Below are 26,477 nucleotides of genomic sequence, written 5' to 3' on the forward strand. Positions count from 1 at the left end.
TAGATTTCACTTTTCTGGTATAAAATCAAGTTTCTAAAATAAGCCTAAAAGCAATTACATATAGTTGCTCTTATAGTAGTGAATTAATACTTACAACTGAAATACAGTAGTTAATTTTGTGTAAAGTCTGATTTCTTGCTATTTCACAATAGACTGGTTTAGAAGTTCATGGACGTTCCAAGATGACCCTTGCCAAAAGTACTATGAGACCATATTAGTAAATCCTATTTGGCTTGTTCCTCCAACAAAGGTATTCCCCATTCTAAGAAAGCCATTTGTATTTTTATTTTTTAATGAACCCATGAAAATCATTCTAATTTTCATTTCCTTTGATCTTTTCATTTGATCTAGGCCTTGGCTGTTACATTTACCAATTTTATAACAGAGCCATTGAAGCACATAGGACAAGGAATTGGTGAATTTATTAAAGCACTCATGAAAGAAATCCCAATGTTGCTACAGATTCCAGTGCTAATTCTCCTAATAGTGGCAGTTTTGGTATGTATATTCCCCATTTTGTGGAATTGGAAACTGTAAGAGCAAGTACAATGATGTCATTTGGAAAACAGTGAGGCTAAGTAGAGGGCCTGCTAACACCTTCAATTGGCCCATCAGAAAGGTATGTGGGGAGATATCATCCTGGCAGATACTTGTGCCTTTAGAACAGTAAGCAAGAAATATCTCTGTTCGGCCCTGATTACACCTGCTTTGTTGACTGAGTCCTACCAACATCATAGTTTAGGAGAAGTTCTGGTGTTAGGCTAGTTTTCCCAATGGTACTAATCAGTGAGGGTACTAGTCAGTGAGGGAGACTGAAACCCAGTGCCCAAGAATACCTTAAAAAGGCAAGGATGGTTTGGAGGAATTGCATGCAGTTGTTCTGGAGAGGGGCGTCAACTGCCTCAAGATGATCTCTCCCTTTGATAATGGAGGAGATTCTACCCTTTGTCCTGTGTAAATGGATTTCTTAAAGTACAGAATCTGTCATAAGAAGCTCTTTGATTTATTTTATATTGCCTCTGATCACAGGTGACATATTTCCTTTGTCTTGTATGTTGCATATTTTTCTTTTAATCAGTCCTTTTCTCTGTTTTAAAATAAGACTGCTTCTCTGACCAACATTGCATATATGCAACAGAAACCAAATGTGTACACCTGTGGGCCAGGTAAATATGGATTAAGACAAGAACGAAAGAGCTACTTGCCTTCATCAGGGGTTTCCAAACTTTTCAGTTTGAGGGCTGCATTGTATATCTGACATGGTGCCAAGGGCCAGAAAATTAATAAACTTAAATAATAATAAATACATAAGAGAGGGGAATGAATTTTGAAAAATGATTGGCGGGAGCAGAAGGCAAAATTGATTTGCACAGGAAGAGGGGGGAATGGATTTTGAAATGGAAAATTATTTTTGGGACAATGGATTTTTGAAAGGAGGAATATGGTGAAAAATCAATATTAAATCAATGAAAGGAGGAATATGGAAAAAAATTAAAGGGGAAATTATTTGGAGGTGTTGGGGAGAGAATTAATGTGTTGGAGGTATAGAGTTGTGGAACTATGGAGAAATCTGTGAAATTAATTTGTAAAGAGAAAACATGCTTTCAATATGTGCTAGATAGATGGAAGTGATTGGCCAGCAGTCTGATCAAGGTATTGAATGTATCTGGACCAAGGTTTCCAAGGGGTGTGTTATACTGTTGGGGAGTTGAGAATCAGGCAGAAGTTACTCTTGCATTTGCCTCCCAGCATGTTGCTGCAGGCCACAACAGTCAAGCTTCTCTGCCAAAGGCCAGATCAAATCCTCCCGGGGGCTAGATGTAGCCCCCAGGTTGGGTTTGGAGTCGCATGGCCTACATGATCTCCACTTGACCCAATGCTGTGAGTGCTCTGGGATAGTGTGTGTAGAAGGTGGCTTGGTCAGCTGACATTTCCCTTCTGTCCTCCTGCATTGTGCTCCAGAGCTGAAGGATGCCTAAATTACTAGTTAATCCCAAACTAGAGGAAAGGCTTGAGGTGGAGCTGTTAATTCTATCTCTGGTGGCAGTGAATCTTCTCCCTACCCCCACCCTAGGACTGCCATATAGTAACAACAGCTGACCTGGTTGCTCCAGTGTGCCTCAGTTTCCTGTGAAGGAACATAAGAGTGAATGAGAAGCATGTTTCAAGGGGTTCATACCTCTCTTTACATCACAACACTAGGGGATTCCTAAGTGATACAGCTTTGAAAAATTCAATTTTAAGCTTTTTGAAACAGCAACTTTGATTTATTATTTAAAATGAATGTATTATAGCATTATAAGACTGAACAATGGCACATAATTTGGCATTTGTCCCTGGGTGGCCTGACCTAAAAACAAATATATTTATACTGAGTTATGAATCCACATTCTGATGGTTCAACTGATGACAGAAGTCAACTGATGAATATAAATGTGGCTAATAATGTAGAAAAACTTGAGAAAATCTTGTCATGAAATGTCCAAAACATTTAAATCATATCTGAGCAAAGACTTTGAGTGTTTTATTTATTTGTTTTGAAGTTGATGTTTCTTACAAGAGTCTCTCTCTAATAGGGTTTCTGCTATGGAGCTGGAAGATCGGTTACTTCATTAAGACAGTTAACTTATCTAGACAGGCAGCAACCTCCTTCTCTTGGTCCAAGTGACAGGCAACTTCAAGAACAAGTATATCCACAAGATGATGGTGCAGGTGATAGTGGTGTCTATTTTGTGAGGAAACCCGGCTTCCTTCAGAGAGGACCTTATGACAGAGGAGATGCTTCAGTCAAGAGATACAAATCTGCAATATCTCAAGATGGCAACAAAACCAACATTGAGGTTTTGCATGCTGATATGCTTGATGCATCAACAAAAGAGCACTCCAAATTGGCAATCAAGGTAACTGGGGGAAAACGGAAGGTTTCTTTTGCAAATTACAGCCCAATCCAATCCTGTGCTGTAACAGGCAGGCTGACTGGCCTGTGCTTCATCTAGAGCAGGGTAGGAAGTGGCTGCCGTGCAACATGGAGTAAGGGGATTTATTTCCCCTTTCTCCGTGTTGCGCAGCAGCCACCCCAATAGGGCTACTTGGGTCTACTTGCTGCTACTGCTGGGCCGCTCATGAGGAAGATTAGGATACGGCCTAGATCACCCAAGCTGGTCCCACCCACCCCCTCCTGGACCTGGTCCACCTACCTTTCTCCCCTCCCCCTGCCCCCATTCCACCCTCCCCAACCCCATTAGAACATAAGAACAGCCCCACTGGATCAGGCCATAGGCCCATCTAGTCCAGCTTCCTGTATCTCACAGCGGCCCACCAAACCCCCTGAAGCAGCCTCCCTTGGCCGGTGCAAACTCACACTTCACCGGTCTGGATCCTTACAATATGTTTGCAACACTTCTGGGCGGCCGCAAGGGCCAAAGATCAGACTTGGATTGCACGCTTAATTATTTATACTAATAATTCTCATCTGAGTGAGCAATTGGATTAGTAAAGATAGCAGATTGGTTTCTGTTGTGTTCATTTTTAAATTACTATCCCTTTTAGTAATAAAGTTTCTGAACCAAGCTTATAAAGAAAATTCCCATATAAGGGATCTCTCATGTCATCTGAATTCTTGACTTTTCATTTAACTGTTGTGGTGTGATTGATGGATGTTATTGTGTGAGTCTGTAATAATAAACTTCTAGAAAAAATTGTCTTACAGAGATTGCATATTGAACAATTATTTCATTATCTTAGTGTTTCATACATTGCAGAGTGATCTATCTTCAGAAGAGGATAACTTGCAAAAAAAATTTGAAAAAAAGAACAGTGGCGAACATCTAGTAAGTTGAAGAAGTGTAGGATTTGCTTATAGAAAAGTGTGTTACCTAAAATCAGTATAACTTTGCATTCTTTCAGAAAAAAACTTTATTCCCAATACTTGGGAGTATTGTTTAGATTCACAACTTGTTATTTTAGACTGTATTTGCAATATGATTGTAGTTTAAATTCAGTGCAGCCTACTTCTGAGTGGACATGTATAGACTCTTAGCTCATGCTAAGATACTCCACATGTAGTGCAATCCTATTCACGTTTACTTGTACACCAAGTCCCTAAGTTACAGCTTGGTTCCATTCCAGAGGTTTGTCTGGAAGTTGGAATAGCTGGCTCTTGCCATTACACCTGTGCAGAATCAGCAGAATGGACATATTGCTCCTGTGCAAAAGCATCAACACTAGGGTCCCAGTATACATCCCACTGATTTTAGTAAGACTTATTCCGACATGGGGATCACCTGTAATCCTGTGCATAGGATTTGTCAGCTTGTTGTGCTGATGTTAGGTATCTTAATATTGTACAAAAAATGATTCAGTGATATCTGTCTTTTTACAGAGTGAACTCTCTCTTAAACCAAGTAATCAGACTTCTGATAAAATAGAGAAAAATGGCAGAGATCAAACCCTGTGTGAAGTGAACACCATACAGCGTGATAACCCTGGCCACATACGAGAACCTCTAAAGGGCAATGGAAATGAAGCAAAATGTAACACTGAAGAGGACGAGAGAACAAGTCAAGACTCAATCAAGCCCACAAGATTTGAAAAGAGGAAAGAGAGCAGTTCATGTGGTTTAACCGAACTCCCAGAGACTGCAGAAACTTTAAGCTCCATTGTAAGTTAAGCCTGCAATTGCTCCGCTCAACAAAGCAGAGGTTTGAGTTCTTATTCTTCATCTGATTTTTGGGGAGAGGTGCAGACAACTTATGTTCCAGGTTGTGGGGGGGGGGGAGAGGAAAGAGGGGTAAAGCAAATGAAGGAGATGAAAGGTGAAAGTTCAAATAGGTGCATATGTCCATGCATTTGATGTATGGCTTTCTTCAAGAGCATAAGGAAAAAAACTCCACAGAATGTGGAATCCAAAAAAAGGGCTTACACCTGAGCTGTATAATCTTGGCCAGGTTTAAGAAGGGAGGGAGACTGAATTCTTCCCCCTGTCCTGCTTGTAAACAGCGATAAAGCAATTTCAAAAAAACTCAATATTTGCAGAATTGATTGTAAGTTCTTTACACGTCTGGTCCTTGCTGTACTCTTTCAAGGAGAGGAGTCAGGTCCAGTAGATCAATACCACATTTAATTCTAATTGCTTTTAGAACTAACTGCATGTTAGAAAGTGTGTCCTGCTGGCACAGGCTGCCGCGAAGCAGCTATGAAGTCTTTTGCTGCAGTGCTCATAGCCTGTGCACTGGTGGGAAGGCTGGAGCCTTCCTGAACACACCAGTGGACACTAAGAGGTCCTACACAGGAGTTGGAATGGGGTGGGGGGGATGGGAGGAGATGGGTGGATTGGGCCCTTGAGGGGGTAGGTTTAGCAATGGTGGTGCATGCCAAATCCAAACTTTCCCAGGCCTGATCTGCTGGCATGGAGTAACATGGGCTTGTGCCAATGATACCAAGTTGACCTGTAGTAGTTGCTGGGCTGGGGACAAATGTTGCCTTACCACAAGATCTCCAGCAGCTGAAACTGTGGGATGCAGTGGAAACTGCACCACCACCGCTGCATTGCCACATGGGGATTTTGGTAGGATAGGGCTGTGAATGTCTGAACCACTTTCTTAGAAGGTAGGCATGGAAACTATTGTGGAATGATTTGAAGAAAACCTTGGTAGATGTTAGTTTATAAATGGATTTAACTATAACATATAACTTTAAGAAACTGTCTTATGTAAAATTTGCTGAGATTCAGTGACTTTTTCATGCTTCTAGACTATGTTTGTACCACTGGAAAAGAAAACCGTTTCTGAGAGCTGTGCAACCTAATCCTATCCATATTTACTTTGAAACAAGTCTCACTGAGTTCACTAAGGGTTACTTCCAAATAACTGCACATAGGATTACAGCCTTAGACTGGTAACAATTGCAAACAGGTTACATATGGTCTAAGCAACTGTTTGCCAAATATACTCAAAATTAACAGGTGCAGTGTAACTGTTGGGGTAAACCACATGTTACATACAAGGATATGAAGCAAATCAGACAATATTTGCTTTTAAAGGGCAGGGTGGGGATTGAGTGGAAACATCACAGTCTTTCTCTGATGGCCATTTTTCTGCTCCAGTTCACTCACACACACACTAACCCATCAGGGTTTAAAACGTTGATTTGTTAAGATAAATGCATGTAAAACTACCCAAGTGATATGGAAGTGGAGCAGGAAACATTTGGCAATATTATAGCCACATTGAGCCCTTCTCTTTTCTACAAGCTTTAGAACAGCCCAACTTTGAAGACTTCACAGATGACTTTTTCTTTCTACTGCTGCAAAAATTACAAGGCATTGAATTTTGACTGTTTTGAATTACTAGCCAGGGCAGTGATATGTCACTGAAGCAGAAGTGATAGCTTGTGCATCATCTAAAAGACATTGAGACTTGCAAATACATGTGGCAATAGACTTCAACCTTTAAATCTTCTCCTTACAGGAACAAAATAAGAGCAACTCTGCTTCCTGATCTCCAAGTTTTACCAGGAAAGTGACTTTTTATGCTTCTGCTTATTTTTAAAACAAAGTCACCATTCTTGGATCCGGGGAATGGTTAACTTAGTGACAAACATCCCAGTACTTGTTATTTTAGTTAGATCAAGGTAGGACATTTTTCTTGAAGACCTAAATTATATCAGGTGTTGAAGTTGCTGTAAAGAATCAAAACACTGAAAAAAATTGATTCATCTTTCAGACCTTTGGTCAAATATACAGAACATATTAACACTATTTTGGCATTGACTGCTTGCAGCAAAATAAAAAACAAGTTTCATAAATGATTTCCATGTACTATGTTTCCTGTCCTTGAACATCCCATCATTTAGCTGTAGTAGGAGATTCCCCCCCCCCCATTTTTGATCAACCACAGGCAAAAGAAGCCTCCTGTTAAACACTAAAGTGTATAATCCTGTGTGGGATGCAGGACAAACAGAAGCAGACAACTTGCAAAGTGCATTTTAAAGGTTTTGTTACTGCTAACCTGAAACAAGAGAGTTTAAGTTCTGTCCCTAGCTGAAATGTATGTGTAAGATGTTTCTGTGGCATTGGAATGTATCCTCAGTGTTGGACACCCACAATTAACTACTTCCTAATATAAATAAATTGTTTATCCTGTTGTCCCTGTGCATAATGGCAGTTATTTACAAACAAACAATAGGTTTATAGCCAGTATTAAAAGATTTATTTTTGTTTAATTTAAAAAAATACTGTTTTAAGACCTTTTAATGCTGTAAAAGTTAGGAAATTGCAGCTAATTCTACAGTTATTTAATAACATGATTTCAGCTGGAAAAAAATTCACACACTAGTAACAAATGTAGCTTAAGCACCACCCCCAGTAAGAAATATAGTGTATTTACAGAGTGGAAAAGAGAATAGAAGCAGTGCACTGTACAGCTGACTTCTCACAAATATTATTTATTCAATGGATTTGTATCACCTTCTCCCTGCCCCCCCCAACAGAGTGCCTGCTTTCAAACAGTGGCAGCAGGGACCGTACCATGAACTGTGTAGGTTTACACAATATTTTGAATATCCCAAGTTTTATACAGTTTCCCTTAAAGGCATTTCCTGCATATGCTATACACAAGATATGAGTTACAGTACTACATGATCCCCTGATGTGTTTTGTTCTCCAGTGTGCTTTCTAAGAAGTTCATTAGCTAGAAGTTGGCCTCTTTAAACCAGAGGGTAGAAAGACTCTCTGTTCATCCATTCTTTTTCCTTGTGATCTCAAAATAAGGCTAAAGAAGTCTTCATCAGGTACAGTTGGTCCTTTTGCAGTGTTTGGTGGTGGTGCACATCTCTGATCATCCAGTCTAGATCCCTAAAAAAATGGAAGAAAGGCTTAAAAATCAGACTTTGCCACTGTATTATTCAACAGCTAAATCTCATTTCCAAATTAAATTTACCCAAAGCTGTAACATATGAGGATTCTGACCTATCTCTTCAGCTTCATTCATTTAGAATTCAAAATATTTGCTAGGGTTTAACATTGGCTCTTTGGTATAACTAACTGAATTTAGTTAGCATTTATCTTTATCAAAACAGCTGCATGTGGATGAGAGAATGTAATCGATTGCCAAGAGGGGGCTTGATTCAAAAGATGCCTTTCTATGTGCTGTGCAAGGGGAAAGAAAAACTAAATCCAGATTCAGTGTTTACATAATTCATAAATAGCAAACAGCATTAATTGCAATAGCATTTAGTGAGAAAAGGCTGTCTGAATGCTTGAAGAGACTAGAGCGAATGTTAATGGGAAGCAGTTGATCTAGTAATCTCTTCAACAGGAAACAGGAAGTTAGTTAACTGCTAACATAACATTAGATCTACAGGTGCAGCCTATTTATCCACAGATTTTTTATCTGCGGATTTGTCTCAACACGAATGGGGTGTGTGAACTGAAAGTCACACACACCTTTGCTTCCTTTGCCCTGCACTGGTGTCTCACTCCATTTCCAGGCAGCCCAAAACACTACAAAAAGGCTCTGCCTCACCCAGGCAGGGAAATAGCCCTGCAGCCCTGGAAGAGGTTCCCCCTGAAAAGGAACAAGAACACTCCTGGAGCCCCTGAGCCAGCAAAGAGGCTGAAGGGGGGGGGGGCGAAAATCTCTGTAGCCAGAACATGTGCAGCAAGGTAGAGCTCTCTCTCTCTCTCTCTCACTCACACAGGGGCAAGTGTGGTAGCAACAGAGGGGATTGCTTTAAAAAACCCAGGGAGTGTTTGCCGAATTCCCCCCCCCCCAGAAATGGTGCAGGCAATCACCGACACAAGCAAGCCTTCCCACCAAGTAAAGCATGAGATATAGCCTACAATCCTCTCCACACTTCCCTGGGAGTAAGCCCCATTGACTGGAATGGGGCTTACTTCTGAGTAGAAACGCACAGGGCTAGACTCTTAAAAGATCAGCATCCCATCTGTGAAAGAAGCCAGGCAGCTGGCAATGGGGAGGGCTGAGTACAGAGGGGAGGGGATTGATAACAGCTGCCTTAGTTTCCTTCCATCCGGAAGTGTCAGGCTGCAGTGTATTTGCGTAACTCTGTGGAATTTAGCACAATGTGTTTTTTGTTAATCACGCCGAGTCACAGAATGCAACTAACACAGATATAGGCTCCACCTGTAGTCTTTTCAAACATTCAGGCTGCCTGCAGTCTGCCTGCATGTGCTAATAAGCCTGCACACTTATAGCGTTCTGTAAAAGGAAAAAACATTTCACTACAGTAAGTTTCCAACCAATGTTAATGGGCACAGCGCCTCCAGATCCGCTGATACAGGGTGGGGGGAGAACAACACCTGTACTAGCCAATATTTGGGAGGGCATGCACAAGTGAGTTTGTGAACTAGGCCTGCTTTCTCACACAAAGAACTCTGAGCCAAATCCTATCCAATTTTCCAGTGCTTGAGCAGCCATGGCAATGGGATGTGAGCTGTATCCTATGGTGCAGTCACAGAGGCCGCCTAAAGGTATGACAACATACTTCAGGGCTGCATTGCAACTTGCACCAGTGCTGGAAATTTGGATAGGATTGTGCCCTCTGTCAGTAATCTATATCTTCAGGAAACTGTCCTGTCTGAATAAGACACTGGTGTTTTGAAACAATATTGTTTAAATGTTATGTGATAATTCATTTATAGCTAATTTTGCACAGCTGTTTCTAAAGAACATTCACACTAATGAATTCTTTTAATACCTATGGTTTTCTGTAGTCATCTTGATGCTAAAGAATCTAGCATTTCAGATGTCAAGTTCACTGTAAAGTTTCCAGTACCACAAGTGGTATTCAACATTAGTTACATAGCATGACTTTCAAAAGAAAGCACGTGCTACCTGTAAGTTTCTTTATTTTAAAAGAAATTGATTTCAACAGAAGCTTTAGCTCTGCTGATCTTATTTGCTTCCAATACTTTTGTATGCTCTTGCCATTCCAGGACAGACTCCACTTCATAGGACTCTTCTCAGCACAACAGACTTTTTCTTCTTTAGAGCTACATAATAGCTAATGAGTCTGCTGTCCAGTTTATGACATTCAGGGTGCAAGCCTAACCCACTTTCCAGCACTGACAGAAGGGCAATGCAACTCCAAGGTAAGGGAACAAACAAACAAGGGCCTGAGCAGGCCTCCATGACTGCCCCCCAACTGCAGGATGCAACACATGCCCCACTGACACAGCTATGCCAGTGCTGGAAAGTGGGTTGGGACTGTGCTCTCAGAACCTACTAAGTATAACTCAGGCAGAAGATTGAACTGCTGTATCAAACCTAGCAAAATGCACAGTCAGTATGCACATCATCCAGAATGTAAAGTATGATAGATTTAAATCCTCTCTGATGGCTTGAAGCACCTGCCTCAAATTTCAACTATAACAACCTGTATAAATTTCAAGAATATTGTAGGACATGAAAAGGTATGCCATCTTATTTCTGCTATCTTTTCTGATAGAAAAGATTGGCATGAAGATTTATCCTCTTCCTTTGGGTACTTCCTTAGCTATGCAGTACCTTTCTTCACTTCTTCTTACTCTAGACTTGGCCTATGAACTCTTTGGGATCAGTGAATGCTGATTAGGTTATGGAAAAATTCTATCGTTTCCCATACATTTTGTTCTTGTGGAGTCTAAGTAATTAAGTAAACCCTGATTTAAACTGATCAACAGAAGTGTAATTTGCCTATAATGCATGGCCTTCCAAATCTTTGTTACTCCTTTTGCAGACTTCAGTCACCTACTCACAATCTTGTCAGAAAACATGCTCTTACTCTGCCAGTTGTTTTTGCCCTTTGTATCTCTTACTTAGGCAATCATAGGTCAGTGGTTCTCAAACTTCCTGGGAGTTTTACTCTCAGGGTAAGTATTTGCAGGGGGGAGAGGGAGGGAGAGAGGACAGCAACCTGATCCTCAGGATAATGTCACTAACAGGTGGAAAGGGGTATTTTTACTTACAGGTGGCTGCAGGACATTGCAGGAGTTGTGGGGAGACCTCTGTGGGGCTCCCTGATGCTTAGAACATTGAAAAGGGGGGCACAAAGCACTTCCTAGTTGTAAATGCAAAGAGGAAGTGCTTTGTGTCTGCTTTTTTTCAACATTCTAAGCATTGGGAATCCCTGTGGAGGGCTGCGCAGAGCTCCCCACACCTGCAACATCCTGCAGCCACCTGTAAATAACAACAAGCCCCTTCCACCCCATAAAGGGACAGGTGACCCTTTACACAAACTGGTCATTCTGGATAAATGAACACCTTTTTAAAAAATATGTTTCTATGTTCAGTTCAGTTCAGTAAGACCTTTATCAGCATAAAATACAGACGAAGAACAAACTGATGTTTCTATGCTTCACGGTAAAATTTATTCCAACTGAAAGAGGTTATTATGGGATCACTTCACACACTGAGTTTCCCACGGGCTGGAAAGAATTGCTGTGTAGCATTTCTCCCAATGGCAGTTTGATGTGAGTTAATGTGAGAATTTTAGTCTTTTAAAAACTTATTATGGGTCCCTTTGGGACACAACCATTTTTTGGTTATGTAATCTGCTTTATGCATGGCTTTGTTGAAAAGTGGTACAAACATATTCTAAATAAACAAATGCTATGCAGATTTATCAAGAAGTATACATGTGGGGTTGAAGTTACATGTTTGTCAGCTCGCCTTATGCAAAATAATTTAAGTAGAGCAATCATATTAAATGTTCACAGTTCTTCTTAGAAGAACTACCCAAATATTACCCCACCAAACATGTACTTTCTTGTGGCAGACTTGAAACTACACACAAAACATACAACTGTCATAAGACTTACCTGACACTTTATTAAGATATCAAAGAAGTCATCATCTGGCTCACAGTTGCTGCTCGCCATCAAGCGGCCAAGGACTGACTGACTATTATGTTGATTAAGACGAAGTCCTGGTAAATTGCTGGCACTGGCTCGCTGGTCATCTAGACGTCTGCTCTGAGAACTGGCAAGTAGATCAAGAAATTCATCTGTGTGAGGTGGGACCATAGAAGTAGAAAAGGCTGCAATGTGGTAAGAAAAAAAAAACTAGCTTAGACTTGAATGCAAAGCAGTGAGTTAATCACAAGCTTTAGGTTTCATTCTAATCATTCAGAAGAAAGACTTATTTTAAAATTGAAGGAAGGAAGGCATTCCATTTTAAAATTAAAATTTTTTACATTTTTTCATTGTCCTTGACGAAGTGGAAGATGCAGCAGCTGTCAGTTTGTTCCTGTCTTGAAAACAGTATCGCTGATCATCCATTCTGTTGCTCTGAAATCGGCTTAACAAGTCAAAGAACCCTTCATCTCCAGGCACATCAGGGCTGTTTTTCTGAAAAGTCCAACAAAGAGAATCAGGACAAATCTAGGTTACGTTGATCATTTATAGAGAAGATAAAAGCAGTTTTGTTCTAGCCACACAACACAGACAAGTAGTCCTTCTGGCAAAAAAGTATGGGAAGCAGGGAAGAAGAGCCACTGAACAAGCAGCACTAAGGTAGGCAGCAAGCAAGGAAAATCAGCATCTTCCAACTATATCTTGCCATAAAGTAGGGTCAATATTTTAGCAGTCGTGATCTAGATTTCATGTCAAATATTCACAGTTAGAAAACCTATGTTTCATTCCTAATCCCAATGTTTGTTCATGAATACATTTCCTCCAAATTGCTTTCTAATTACGAAGTTTAGAATTGCAGCCTTAGCTGGTCTAAGCTTAATTGCCAAGATAATTGTTTTTCAAACAAAAGAATTAAAGCCTATATTTTTTGCTTCCAAAAAAGCTGTCTCAACAGTAATTTAAAATAAACATTTGAGACTCTAAAGTCATTAAAAGACTTCACCACAAATACCTTTTGAGAACTTAGAAGTCGATGATCAATAGAATTACTAGTATCCTGAAGAACTTTGGAAGAAGTTATATTTTTGTATTTTTTGCCTTTTAATCGATTTACAAAGTGCAATTTTGCTGAAGGTTTGGGAAGGAGTGGTTTCTGTTTGGCCAGAATTTCACTGTTCCAGTCCTGTACCTATGAAACAAGGAACAAAGTGTATAAAGAAACTATCCCAAGACAGTTTCTCATGACTGTCCAAAATGTTGGCTGATATTTACACTACCAATTGAAGTGGTTGCTTTTATTCAGATGTGTTTTTTAACAAAGCCAGAGCTTTGCCTGACAATATAAGTCTCTCATACTGGAATCAGTTCTGATCACAACAAGCAGAAAGTCTTGTGGAAGTGGGTACATCTGGGCAATACAAGCAGACAGCAAAGCAGGCACAAGGACTAGCAGCTAGCAATGGCAACCCCACACTTGCTCTTCCCCTTCCCACTGGTTAGTCTAGGGGTATTTGGGAATTTGGTAGGTCTCTTTTTGCTGGGAAGCTAGGCAAAGAGGTGCCACCTTGGAAAACCACCCTCCTTGATCTGTAAAGGAGCTTCCAAAACCTGGAAGATATTACCTTAACTGAAGAAGCCAAAATGAACAGGAAAAAAGTCGGTTACTCTGATAGCCTTCCCCTACCTACTCACCTTTTCCTACTATTACATTCTGAACCACTTCTTCAGTGGTCCTGGGGTAGCTTAGCGCATTCCCAGAAAGTATTGGTAAGATAAAAACTTGTATACCAAAAATAGTATTTGCACTGCACTGCCATCTAGTGACTGCTTAAAAAAAATGTGTCCCCCAGCAATGCTTTGCAAGCAGAAATCTCATGCAGCAAGTCCTCACTTAAGAGTCATTTTGTTTAAAGTTAATGAGGAAAAAGATAGATTCCTGGCTGGGGCAACTGTCCGTGAGGAATCTGCATGTCTGTGTGGGTTTTCTCCAGCCCAAAAAGCTCACAAATATTTCAATGTTTAATATAGAAGGTCCTTATTTAGAAGTTTGGTGATGTTCTTGTGACCAGACATATGTAATAACTCTTCATTACATTTATCAATTAGCTAACTGTAAAATTGTTTTCACTATAAGTAATTTTGCTTTAAGTTGCAATTTCCAGTGACCTAGCAACAAAGTGAGGACTTGCTGTACTCCTTTACCTCTTTGTAAGTATTCTCACTATATAGATTTTACTTAAACATACCACATTTATTAAGACCATCCCTTTGTACATCCCAAGGTTTTCTATATAATGTCTATATAAGGTCTGGGAATGGTGGGGAAAGAAAGAGCCAAGTCTCATACAGAGGCAAGGTCTACCTCCCATTTTACCCAATGGGTGCACCTCCCCTCCACCTTGAGCTCCAGGGACAGAGAAGGGGACAAAGTTGTCTCACATGCCCAAGGAGGAGTTCCAAAAGATCAGGTTGAATGTTGCATTTCTCCCCTGGTAGGTCCGGAAGGGCCCCCTTTCTCAGATGTGCTCCTACAGCTTCAGGAGAAGTGTACATAAGGACCCTTCAAGGACAGCATGGCTGGGGAATAGGTGCCCACTGTGTGAGATGCACTGTATCACTTGCTTTCAAGGCACATGCACATGATACACTTCCGTTTATAATATATGTTTTTGTGCTGTGTTTCTACAAATTACTGTGAATATGGGTCCTAAAAGAACAGAAGATGATGAAAAAAAATGATGGGAAAAGCAAACAGGTGAAATGTAGGGGAGTTGCTCATAGTTTATAATTAAAACTTGAGGTGCTAAACCTCATGTGATGCTAGAACTTCTGAAACATTTTCATTGTCAACTTTAACACTTCATTGATGTAAAATGTTATTAAATGGTGTTTATTTTACTGTGTCACCCAACTTTTTCCTTATGGCAGGGTTTCTCAAACTGTGGCATCAAGATGCCCCAGCCAGTGGGACCTGGACTCTGCCGCCCTAAGGGGGCTTGCAATTGCAAACTGGAGATGGAGCACAATCGCTGAGCTTTCACTTTCTGAAGGTTGGGGAGCCCTGCAGAGGGTAAGGCTCCCCACACCCCCAGGAGGGCTGCTGCAGGGACTGGTAAGTACATGCCAGTCCCTGCACCCCTCTTAGCATAGCATTGCTGCCTTCCCCACTCCCCCACTTTGGAACCTGTTAGAATTTTTCCCATTATATAATTATTGTACTCATCCATACTTTCACTATAAGGGCTGTTTTCAGGAACAGATCTGTATGAAGAGGGAAAGCATATAAGCAAACAATATGCCCATACAGTATACTAAATTTTAAAAGTAGGAATTTGTACACTTTGTTGTAGAAAAATCTCATAAAGCAATTGTTTATATAACGAGAGATACTACTTTTAGGGACACAAACTCATAATTTTTCACCATACAAAAATTCATATCTACCTATTTATTTTCCTTGTTTACGATCTCTTAACTAATCATGCAATGGTATGATGCATTTGAGTTAATCTATAAAGAATTAGCTTGTACATTTTAATATTAAGCATCCTTTTAAGAATTACGAACTATTTTGACAAGACGATTTTCATATTTTGTTAAAATGCACCAACCTTTTCTGGGGTGAGCTTCATAAGTTCCATGTTTTCCATACTGTGGCGACGTCCTACACGAGGTCTACTGCCTTTGAGATACAGACATTAAGTAATCCGTTATTTTGAAGGAAAGTTCAATACTTCAGAAGTGTCTTGATTTTAAGCAAGCAAGTACACTGAGAGGCAATGCTTTTATTATTGTCATTAAACATTACCACATCACAGAATCCAATGCAATTATATTTTTATGAATATTATATTTTTAAGCCATTTTGCATGTTTGGAAAAACCAGAGATATATTTTAAACACACACACTCTGAAAACACCCTCAGGTACAAAATAAAAGGTACTGCAAAAGTACTGTAGGACATGAAGGTTTTACTTTGATCACAGAGTCTAGTGTAACCATTATCAGAAACTGCATTAATATATTAAATTATTGGCACACTGGTTGAAAATTGCTGTCTTAGATCTTAATAAATAAATCCACTGTTCAATCATCCTCACAGAACCATGAACACACTTACCATTCAAGCTATTATCTAGAACATGATTTTCTGCCATCATTGAGCTGTTTGTGCTAAAACTTAGACCAAGCACCATCTGAAGGTCTGAGAGGTTAAGTTTAGCTGTTAGTTCTCCAGTTTTATCTCCCACCTGCAGCCAAAAGCATTAGTTCAGTATGTGCTTATAGTCAACCACCTTACATATACTATCAAATGTAAATCTCAATCTAAGACAGTTTTGTAAACTGAAATATGCAATATATATATATTGAAAAAAAATAAAATTTCTAACATTATACCGTGCTTTCATTTCTTTCCGCTAAAATCTTACCCTTGCAACACTATACAGAAGCTCCAGTATTTAAGAAAAGATTAGGTTCCAGGGTCAGTTTTGTGCATCATCACTGATAGCAAACAAGTTGTGAAATATTAAAAAAATGTATTTATACCATTCCACATTGTGTGGCCTTACCTTGAAAAGGAGGCCAACACAGATTGCTGGGGCTCGCTGGAATAAGATGGGGAATGTTTAGGAATGCTAGAAATTGGTGCCAGCAATGTGGAATGGTATAAATACATTTTTTTATTATGGCCAGGTACATTTGTATCTTGAAAATTCTTAAGTAGGTGCTTCTGTATATTTTACTCTCATAAAGAACATTGGCCAATTAATACATAAGTCTTCAACATATACTACTATATGTCTATGTTCACATTCTACTGGAACTTTTATTGGATATTATAACTGAAACCCATGGACTCCTGCCCATTACTCATTCAGCAGCAAGCAAATCAGTCCCACCATTTCCCACTTTAATCCGTTTTTGCCCGGCCCACAGGTGTACGCATTTGGTCCCTGTTGCATATACGCAACGTTGGGCAGAAATGACTTAATGCAGTATTTGTAGCGAATTCATTTCAAAGATGTGCGTACTCTGTTTTCCCACTGTGATAAGGCATAGTACAAACAACCAAGAACTTGGAATATCTGCACACACCTCTCTTGAAATGTCTAAATGCTTTTCTGCATAATGCATAGCTTGATCATGGTTCCCCAGAGCTGTGTAGGCATTTCCTAAACTCCAGCATGCTCTTCCTTCGCCAATTCTGAAACACAGTTCAACAGAGGGACATTTATTCAAATGCTCCAGACAGCTGCTTTCTAACATAATAGATACCTTTTTTGTATATAAAGATTCAGTCAGCCAGCATCTTTGCATGCGATAGACTTGCACAAATTCAAGTAATATACCAGTATTTAGTAATGCTCGGCCCAGCCCCCAAAACAGAAAAACAACACTTTAAATAGTGCAGGAGGTTTCACCTGCCATTTAACTTACACTGTTTATGACCTGGAGCAAGACTGAAGCGAGAGAACTGCTCTTTCTTCAGTTCCTGCGTATCTTCTCATATGGCGCTTTTAGTTCTTAGAGAGACAGTGTGTACTGGTTGGATTTAAGGGAGTTTCAACTATACATGATTTTGGGTTTATGTACTGACCTTGGAATGTAATCCTTGCATAAGATGCGGGCCAACTGTATATTTAATATCTGTATACAAGGTATATTTTATGATTATGTAGTAGAATTGTCAGAGTTATATGAACTCTTTATATAAGCCTTGGCCATCCTCAGTTGGATTTCTTACTTATTTCTCTTTGAACAGCAGGTACGTGCATTACAACAGAACAAGATGGGGTGGGGAGGGGTTGGGTAGTACACGGCTAGGCTATACCTATACAGCAAGCAACTCTTAAAAACCTTACCTATCATTCAGTTCTTCAGCAATTGCCAAATGTTTTAGATGATAGTCTATGGCCTTTTCATAATCTTGAAGTAAAGTATACGTGTTCCCAAGGCTGTAACAAGCTTGGGCTTCTACAGCCCGATCTGTAAGCTGCCGAGCAAGCTGCAGCGTCTTCCTAAAAAAATAATGAGTTAAATGTAATGCCCACTTTCACCACTGTAGCATCAGCAGTAGAACTGCACTGTGTGTTACTCTGCATTTTCTAGTGGAATCATCAATTAAAATTCAATACAAAGCTATTTTCTTTCCATTTGTTTTAACATTCTAGAACAGTGTTTCTCAAGGTTTGTCCACCACCATACCACTTCACATGGTCCACCTATTCAAAGTATCACCAGAAGCAACCCATGATGGTATCATTGCCAGTTACTTCTGAATTGGGAGGCCAGATGCAACACAACAAATACCAGTAAGAGGCTTAGAGTAGAAGAGAGGGCTTTTTCAAGCACAGGAAAGCATGCTTTGGAGCTCTGCTTGCTGAGCTGAGTCTCCTACCACTGTTGCATTGCATTCCTGGTCTTGCTGCTGGATGGCAGGTGTCCATGTGTCCTGTAACTAACACCAGACACCACCTCAAATACCACTGGTGATACCTGTTACACTGGTTGAGAAACACTGTTCTGGAACACTGCACGCTTCTTTTACTTAGATCAGGGGTTGGCAACCTTGTTCTACACAGGAGCCAACCCCAAAGAAGGACTGGGGAACAAGTGCACAGTGAAGACCCTGCCAGCCAGTTTTAAAGAAGCTTTTTAAAGCTTGCTTCCCCTCCTTCCCTCAAAGAGTATCAATTCTGGAGCTTAAAAAATGGAGCAAGGAAGGGGGTGGAGAAAGGCATGGATGTGCTCCAACCCATGGAGAGGCTGCAGGGGCCTTGGATGCAGAGAACATGAGTAAATGTCTCCATCTTTTTTTTTTTTTCCTCAACACATTTATAAGTAGAGAAAGATGCAACTCTTTTTACTACAGGGGGGATTGGACAAGGAAGTGGAAGGTGTTTCCTTGGAGCAGGGGGAGAATCGTACCAAATCAGAACTAACCTTGCATTCCTAAGAGAGGGAATTCCTGTCCCTCTCCCCAGAACTTTCTTTCCCAGGTAAGAAATTCTAGATTTTGCTAGATTAATATCGGCTTTCGAATTAAATTGCTAAAACAGAATGTGGTGGGATAATGAACCCCCCTCCCATGCATTCAAGCTCTAACTAGGATTTTTTTCCCCACGTGGAAATTGTTAACAAAAAAGAAGGCACTTTAAATTGGATGTGAGCATTTACACATTTGCATAGTTTGCTCCCAAGGCTATTTTAAAGACAATTTTTTAAAAAATGTGTTTGTAAAGGGCCCAGTGTTTGTAAACACTGTGTTTGTAAACGTCACACAAACACACAAATGTGTTTGTAAAGGGTTCATCTAAGCCAGGGGTCACCAACCTGTGGCCCACAGGCCAAATCCAGCCTGCCACCCAAAATCATCTGGGTCATAGTTGGGGTGCTTTGGGACACCAGCAAATCCCCAAGTAATGAAGGACAAGTGAGAGGTACTTTCTCGTGCACTAGTCCTTTGCACTGGGTGCTACTTCCAAAGCGGTCAGATTAATTCTCAGGTAGCCCTCTCAATACACAGATGGACACTTCAGGCTTTCCTCCTCTCTTTCTCTTTTCTTTATTTGCTTACAAACCACCACACATCTTTCATTAAAAGATGGATGTAAACCAGAGAGCTTGCTCTCGGCAATGCCAGTCACAGTCACCTCCTCCTGACACTCCTCTCCCTTACTCCTGTTTTTGCTGCAGTTTGGAGATGTTTTCCCACAAGACAGCATCGCTCATAAGTTATGTAAGTCACAGTTGCACTCTTGATGCAATTCAGACAGCTAGCCAAACAAAGCCTACTCACAACTCCACAACAAATCATTTTTAGGGGGAGGAAACATCCTTGGTTTGCTTGTGTGGGAGGCAGTCATTACAAAGAGATCAACCTCACTTCAAACCTTTTTCTCATTCACTTCTTCCCTCCTGCCATGACACTTGGAGGACAGAGTAGTTTTGCACACTCAACCGCAGTATGAAAGGTCAAGTAAGATCTTCTCCAAGCCATGCTAGATGTGTGTGGCTTTTTTTATGAGTCACATGGATTACTGCCACATCATCTGGATTTAACTAAACATACTCCTAGCCCTACACATGAGAGGAGCATTGCTTTAGAGTGTAACTGTAGACATATTTACCTTGAGGTAAGTCCCACTGAACTCAATGTGTCTTACTTCTGAGTAGGCATACCTAGAATTGCACCACTAACATTCCTCTCTACTAACAGCATACAGTCATGTGCCACTTAACCATAGGGATGTGGACCAGCACCCCCAACATCAAGCTAAGCTTGACATTCAGCGAAGCCTCTGAAAGCAAGGAAAGCTGTGCTCCCCTTGTCTCTGAAGGCTTTTCTCAGCCTTGCAGGGGCAGCGTGCATTTGCGCGCTGCCTCTGCAAGGCTCAGAATGCCCATTTCGGGCAAAAAGATGCAACGTCCAGTTTCTTCGGGAAACCGGAAGTCATGCGTTCTCGGCAGAAACAACCAGTCCAAGCCTTTCCTTGCAAGGCTCAGAAAAGCCTCTGGAGTTGAGGGGAGCTGTGCCCCTCTCAGCTTGGAGGGAGGCTCGGAGGAAGGGTGAACAGGGACCAGTAGCGGCCATTGAATATGCGGGCTGTTGCTGGTCGGAACGTCGCTAAGTGACATTCACCTGTACTACAAATCTGGTTTGATCAAAAGCTGCATCATTCATGGGTTAATGTATTCCACGCTAACTAGAAGTGGGAACTCCTGCCTCAGAAAGAGGATTCAGAGTGGATGGTTGAGGCCAACTTTCAAAGTTAATGCATATGAAATGCCTCAATCAAAAGAGTATTCAGCATGTTTCAGAATTTTACTTTTGTATAATTCCTGTCTGTTTTCTCACATACGAAATTGGAGGCTAATTACATCATAGAAAAATCATATAACTAAAAAACAAAACCTGCAGCAAAGGCATGCCCTCCTGAAACAACCTTACTAAAATAAGGAGCGAGAAGTCGGCAAGTAGGTGAACTTGTCAACAACTAGGTGAAATCACTGCTTTGAGCTCACTGGAGGGAGGTCAGGATACAAGTGTAATAAATGAAAATGAAAAAGATTCAATGACCTGAGATGTTAGTAGTTCTGTTAGCTTTCCACAATAACAGTGTTAAGTAACACATTGACTAACTTGTAATATTCAGCAGCGGTTTCAAATTCTCCAAGGAAAATATAGGCATTCCCAAGATTGCTGTATGCTCTTCTTTCTGCAGCTCTATCACCAAATTCTTTTGCAATTAAAAGGCGCTGAAAAATGAAATGATCTTGTCAAAGGTTGTGCCAAGTGGAGTTTTTTTTTTTTTAAAGAAAGAAGCAAAGACTATCTAGGAATCCATCTGCCCTCTACTGGTTTCAGAAAGACTGAGACCCCCCCCCCCCCGGCCCATGGTAGCTTCTGTACAGAAGTATGTAAGTTTCTAACCCTTGAAGTCACACACAAGGGAAGTATTTACTTTTTAATTCAACTGCAGATTCTTTTTAAACGCAACATTTGAGTTTACACTGGGAAGATTCTAAAGTCTCAGATGTACGGCAGTTTGTATTCACGTCTGCATGCTCTTCAAGAAGCCATCAGTGCACTGTAAAAGAACTACATGCAATATGTGGCACAGAATCTGGAAATACCAGGTTTCTGCTTTTTGTTTTAACACAACAAAATACAATTTAGTGAAGAAGTCAAATATAAAGAATGGTTTAAAAAGAGTTTGGTATGTTTAACCTGGAGAAGCAAAGGCAAAGGGGAGATAAGCTAGCCATTATCAAGTATCTGAGGGCTCCACTAAAGGAGGAGAAGGCTTGCTTTCACAGGTTCCTAAGGGGAAGACTAGAACCAGTGGGTTAAAACAATAGTGAACCAGGTTTAGGATTTATAATTTCCTTACTGTAAGAGCTGTCCAGAACTGGAACAGTCTGCTTTGTGCAGTTGTAGGCTCTTCCTCATTGAAAGTTTTCAAGCAAAAGCTAGATGGCCATCTGTTAGGAATGCTGTAGTCACCTGAGCTGAGCAGGAGTTGGACTAGTCAGCTTTCAAGTCCCTTCCAGCTTTAGTATTCTATTATTTTAAACTGCACATATCTGATACAGCACCCTAGGAAACATCAACATTCACCCTCTTTTACCTGTTCATGGGCCATAACAGCACTCCTGAAGTTGCCCAGAAGATAATGAGTATTCCCCAGGTTTCCATAGGCACGTCCCTGAGCTGCTCTATCACCCAGCTCTGTCACTATTGTCAAGTTCTCCCTGTTTAACAAGAACAGCAAAAAGTTATTAAAGTTTATGTTGCAAAGAAGTGTATGTCCAGCAGTCCTGATATTGATCTCTCTGTCACCACAAGGAAAAGTTTACGTTTTACATTTACAGGTCTGGTTTTATGGCCACGAGAGTCAGCCAACAGGCGTTTTATGCTGCCGTCTTCACAAGGGCCGTGATTCAAACAGCCAAATGCAACAAGCTCTTTAAACAGAGATTCTTAACTTCACCTTTTCAGAAGCAGTCACACAAGCCATCCCTAAAACTTGAGAAAACTCTAAAAGCAGCCTGCACTGGGAGAGAAAAAAACGGGGGAGAGGGAAGAGAAATGTGTGCACATAACTACTGCGCAGATTTAAAGCTGTCCCCTGGATTATGGCCAACATACTGTCACTTTGCAGAAGAGATTTGCTGCAATGGCATTCATTTAACATCTTAACATCCATGAAAGGCTCATCAGTTCATACTGTCTGTGGCAAGAATGGTTGCATGAATCAGGCAGTACTTAGCAAAAGGAAATGTGCTAAGATCAGGGGATGGAGCTTCAGATCTATTTAAATCGGCTGTAGAAATTTTCATTTTCACATAATAAAATTTAAAATATTATAAAAATTTCATGGCTCTCCATGACCTGCTGAAGGCAAAGAGTATGGAGTAGAAATAGAAAATTCAAAAATAATTAGCCATGGGCTTTGAGCCCAACCAGCCAACATCCTATACACGTAGAGCGAAAATTTAGAAACAGTCAGCCCCGCCGAGAGGAGAAGCCGTTAAAAGTTGATTCTACCTCAGAAATGGCACAAGGAGCTTTCCCAGTCAGTTAGGAATGCACTTCCTCTACCAGGAACAGGAATTCATGTGGTAAGTAAGAATTCCCATTTTTCACATTATAGCCTAGTTTAGTCCCAGCTGATGGTAGAGTAGGTAGATGTTTACTCAGAGGCTGATGACTGGAGAAAGTTGCCATGAGCATATTACATCAGGGTTACATTGGTTTTTTGTTTGTTTGATTCCAACAAAAGATGCTGATTGTTATCTTTAAAGTCCTATATGGTTTGGGACCAAGCCACATGGAAGACTGTTTGCATCCACATGTTCCTGCTTGGACCCTATATGCCATGTTCTCTGGTTCACCATGAACTGAAATGCAGTTGGTGGGGATCAGAGACAAAGGTCTTCTCTGTAATGTCACCATGACTATGGCATATAGGAAAATATGTACAAAATTTATATACAAAATTATGCAGGGGATGGACAGAGTGGATAGAGAGATGCTCTTTAACTTCTCACATAACACCAGAACCAGGGCACATCCACTAAAATTGAGTGTTGGGAGAGTGAGGACAGACAAAAGAAAATATTTCTTTGCTCAGCATGTAGTTGGTCTGTGGAACTCCTTGCCACAGGATGTGGTGATGGCATCTGGCCTAGATGCCTTTAAAAGGGAATTGGACAAGTTTCTGGAAGAAAAATCCATTACGGGTTGCAAGCCATAATGGGTATGTGCAACCTCCTGATTTTAGAAATGGGCTAAGTCAGAATCCCAGATGCAAGGGAGGGCACCAGGATGCAGGTCTCTTGTTGTCTTATGTGCTCTCTGAGGCATTTGGTGGGGGACTGAGATACAGGAAGCTGGGCTAGATGGCCTGATCCAGTGGGGCTTTTCTGATGTTCTTATATGCTGGAAGTGACGTTTTATGCCTTATAAGGCATTCTGAGGCACAGGAAAGCCCTCAGGCACAGGCCTCAGAATGCCTTATAAAGGGGGGAAAAAAATCACTTCCAGTTCTCAATAAACCAGAAGTCCCTTTTTTTGGCCCAAACAGCCATTCTGTAGCCTGCAGAGGTCGCAGGCGGACACAAATGGACTCTGCAGGCCTCAGAAAAGCCTCCGGACTTTTGGAGGGTGAGGGGGGATTCCTGGATATGCACAGTTTCAATTTAACTGCAAGGGGTTCTGAAATGGAGCCCCCATGGATACCGCACCTATAGTGTCAGATGAAATCAATCTCCCACATTGGTTGCTCTCTGAACTAGCTTCTAGTTTGGCTTTGATAAATATCTTTGTTAAATTTTCTTCTCTTCTTCATAAACATAAAATAATAGCAGGAAAATGGGATGCAGGTGCAAGACAAAAGCATAATCCAGACAAAACTGATGGACATTAGATCTTGGGATTTCAGATTTCTTGGATTGACTGCAGAGCATAAACTCCAGGCAGCTGTGTGATCAGGAGCCTTTTCCTATCAGTTCTGTCTGAGAACGCTACATCTCCCCCTTTTCAAATTCAGAACTGGTGACTGCTGTCACTATTAATATATTTCTATGCCACTTTCCAATTGAGTGGCCCTTACAGTGGCTCACAGAATCTAAAAATACACCTATATTCAAAGCTAGTTTTCTGTAACACACTCACTGTGCAGCAGCCCTTGAATACTATTCAGAAGCAACACCCAATACAGTACCCTGATGCCTGACTCCTCACAATAAACACAACATTTGGAGTAACAGAGATTTTTTTTCTGCTGTAATTAAAAAAAAAATTCTGCACCTTGCTGTTTTAACATACCTCCATTGGCATTCAAGTACCATCCCAGGCATAATCTAAGGCAGGGGTGCCCAAATCCCAGCCCAGGGGCCACTTGCGGCCCTCGGGGACTCCCAATGCAGCCCGCAGGGAGCCCCCAGACTCCAATGAGACTCTGGCCTTCCAGAGACTTGCTGGAGCCCATGCTTGCCCGACGCAAGTGCTCTCAGCATGAGGCTGACTGTTCAACCTCTTGCATGAGCTGTGGGATGAGGGCTCCCTCCACTACTTGCTGTTTCACATTTGTGATGCAGCAGTGGCAGCGAAGGAAAGACCGGCCTTCATTCATTCACAGAAGTTCCATCTTTAATATATTAATTTATGTAAATTTGAAATGTAAATTAATTCTTTTTTCCCCGGCCCCCAACAAGGTGTCAGAGAGATGATGTGGCCCTCCTGCCAAAAAGTTTGGACACCCCTGATCTAAGGTTATGTTTGTAACACATCAAACCCTAAACAACATGGGCCTTATATACCATTGTGATTTCTAAGATAAAAGTGTGCCATTCACAATACTATCTGTGCATTAAGCTCACATGGCAAGGGCACATAGTGTTCATGGTGGCTGCTCCACAATTGTTGACATTTCTCACCTTGGAAATTCCCTCACAGGATTTATAGTGACCAATAATAAGTTACTATAAAGAGAGAAGAGACTTGAAACTCATCTTAATGTTTTGAGTGAAATTTACTTCTTGATTTTAGTAACTATATTATGTCTTTAGGAAGCTTTTTGTAGGAGCAGAAAAGAATTTAAATTCAAACTTGAAAAAAATATAATGGTTTTCAAAGAAAATATTCTAATCTTTTAAGCAACAGCAAATTATCTTTGAAAAGATTGTTCCCTTTTTAAAAGGCTATTACTTACTCATAATAATCTGCGGCTTTCCGTAATGCAGCTTTAACATCATCCGGAAATTCCCCTGGATCATGGGTACCTGCACAGGCTACACTTTTACCCTTGGAGTGATACACATTTCCAAGGTTATACAGTGCTCTTGCTTCTCCAACCTATAACACAAATTACAGTGCTTTGGAAATGAATATCAGTCAATGCCTTACAAGCATTTACAGACAAATAAAGCAAGTTTCTCAAGTATTAAAAGAAAGGTGCCAACACTTAAAGTCATACCACTCTGATATACTTCTTAGTCACAGTATTGCAAAAGCTGACTCACTCCATTTGTAAACATAATTCTGAAAGTAAACATAACTGTAAAAAATATTCTAAATAGCAGGGTGCTGATCCTATCAGTGATTTCGTAAGCAGCTTTCCAATTCATTCTGAAATTGATCGCAACAGCATCATTGACAAAGACTGAGGGATTCGTAAAATATTGGAGCACTACAGGAATATAAAAGACAGAGAGAACACATCCTCTGTAAAACCTACTAGCACCAGTACAAACTGAAGTGCAATAAAAGCTTCAAAATCTGGCATATCAAGAACAAAGGATTGCCTGATATTAGAATGTCTTCATTGCTAAAGCTATCAGTTTCACTCAGAACATACAGCTTCACTCAGCAAGCCATTCAAACTGTCAGTTTCACTCTGAATTCTACCAGCTTTCCAGTCATCAGCACCACTGGCTTACAAACAGGAAGCTGGAGCTGGTGTGCTTGCTGAGGCAGTTTAGACTTTCCTGATCATAAAGTGCTGGATATCACAACTTTTACTTTATCAATTCTGCTGATCACTAGAACCCAATACTGACTTTTAAGTCACCACAAATGGCTTGAATACATGCTACCTAAGTTTTTAAAACCAACCA

The 26,477-nt window shown here is 40.7% G+C and overlaps 2 protein-coding genes across 10 annotated transcripts in view; one reads left to right on the plus strand and one right to left on the minus strand.

Moving 5' to 3' along the window:
* CLCC1 (chloride channel CLIC like 1) overlaps nt 1-16,178 on the plus strand; it is a 29,447-nt gene extending 13,269 nt beyond the window's left edge. For 4 of the 7 annotated variants that reach the window (XM_066626639.1, XM_066626642.1, XM_066626643.1 and 1 more), the window contains exons 8-13: nt 153-250; nt 352-498; nt 2,577-2,900; nt 3,762-3,830; nt 4,382-4,660; nt 6,468-7,144. In XM_066626639.1, coding sequence (XP_066482736.1) covers nt 153-250; nt 352-498; nt 2,577-2,900; nt 3,762-3,830; nt 4,382-4,660; nt 6,468-6,497 — 947 coding nt within the window. In that variant the 3' untranslated portion in view covers nt 6,498-7,144. Of the gene's footprint in view, nt 1-152; nt 251-351; nt 499-2,576; nt 2,901-3,761; nt 3,831-4,381; nt 4,701-6,467; nt 7,145-11,775 lie in introns of those variants that run through there. The other 3 variants (XM_066626645.1, XM_066626644.1, XM_066626646.1) reach the window with 3 other exon arrangements.
* Nucleotides 7,192-26,477, minus strand: part of GPSM2 (G protein signaling modulator 2) — a 42,925-nt gene continuing 23,639 nt past the window's right edge. For 2 of the 3 annotated variants that reach the window (XM_066626636.1, XM_066626634.1), the window contains 11 exons: nt 25,574-25,716; nt 21,986-22,109; nt 20,998-21,113; nt 17,717-17,872; nt 16,950-17,058; nt 15,973-16,102; nt 15,463-15,533; nt 12,864-13,040; nt 12,193-12,346; nt 11,819-12,036; nt 7,192-7,852 (listed from right to left, as the gene is read on the minus strand). In XM_066626636.1, the coding sequence (XP_066482733.1) occupies nt 7,685-7,852; nt 11,819-12,036; nt 12,193-12,346; nt 12,864-13,040; nt 15,463-15,533; nt 15,973-16,102; nt 16,950-17,058; nt 17,717-17,872; nt 20,998-21,113; nt 21,986-22,109; nt 25,574-25,716 (1,566 nt within the window). In that variant the 3' untranslated portion in view covers nt 7,192-7,684. The remainder of the gene's footprint in view (nt 7,853-11,818; nt 12,037-12,192; nt 12,347-12,863; nt 13,041-15,462; nt 15,534-15,972; nt 16,103-16,949; nt 17,059-17,716; nt 17,873-20,997; nt 21,114-21,985; nt 22,110-25,573; nt 25,717-26,477) is intronic. The other variant, XM_066626637.1, reaches the window with a different exon arrangement.

The sequence above is a fragment of the Tiliqua scincoides genome, chromosome 4, assembly GCF_035046505.1.
Source record: "Tiliqua scincoides isolate rTilSci1 chromosome 4, rTilSci1.hap2, whole genome shotgun sequence".
NCBI lineage: Eukaryota > Metazoa > Chordata > Lepidosauria > Squamata > Scincidae > Tiliqua > Tiliqua scincoides.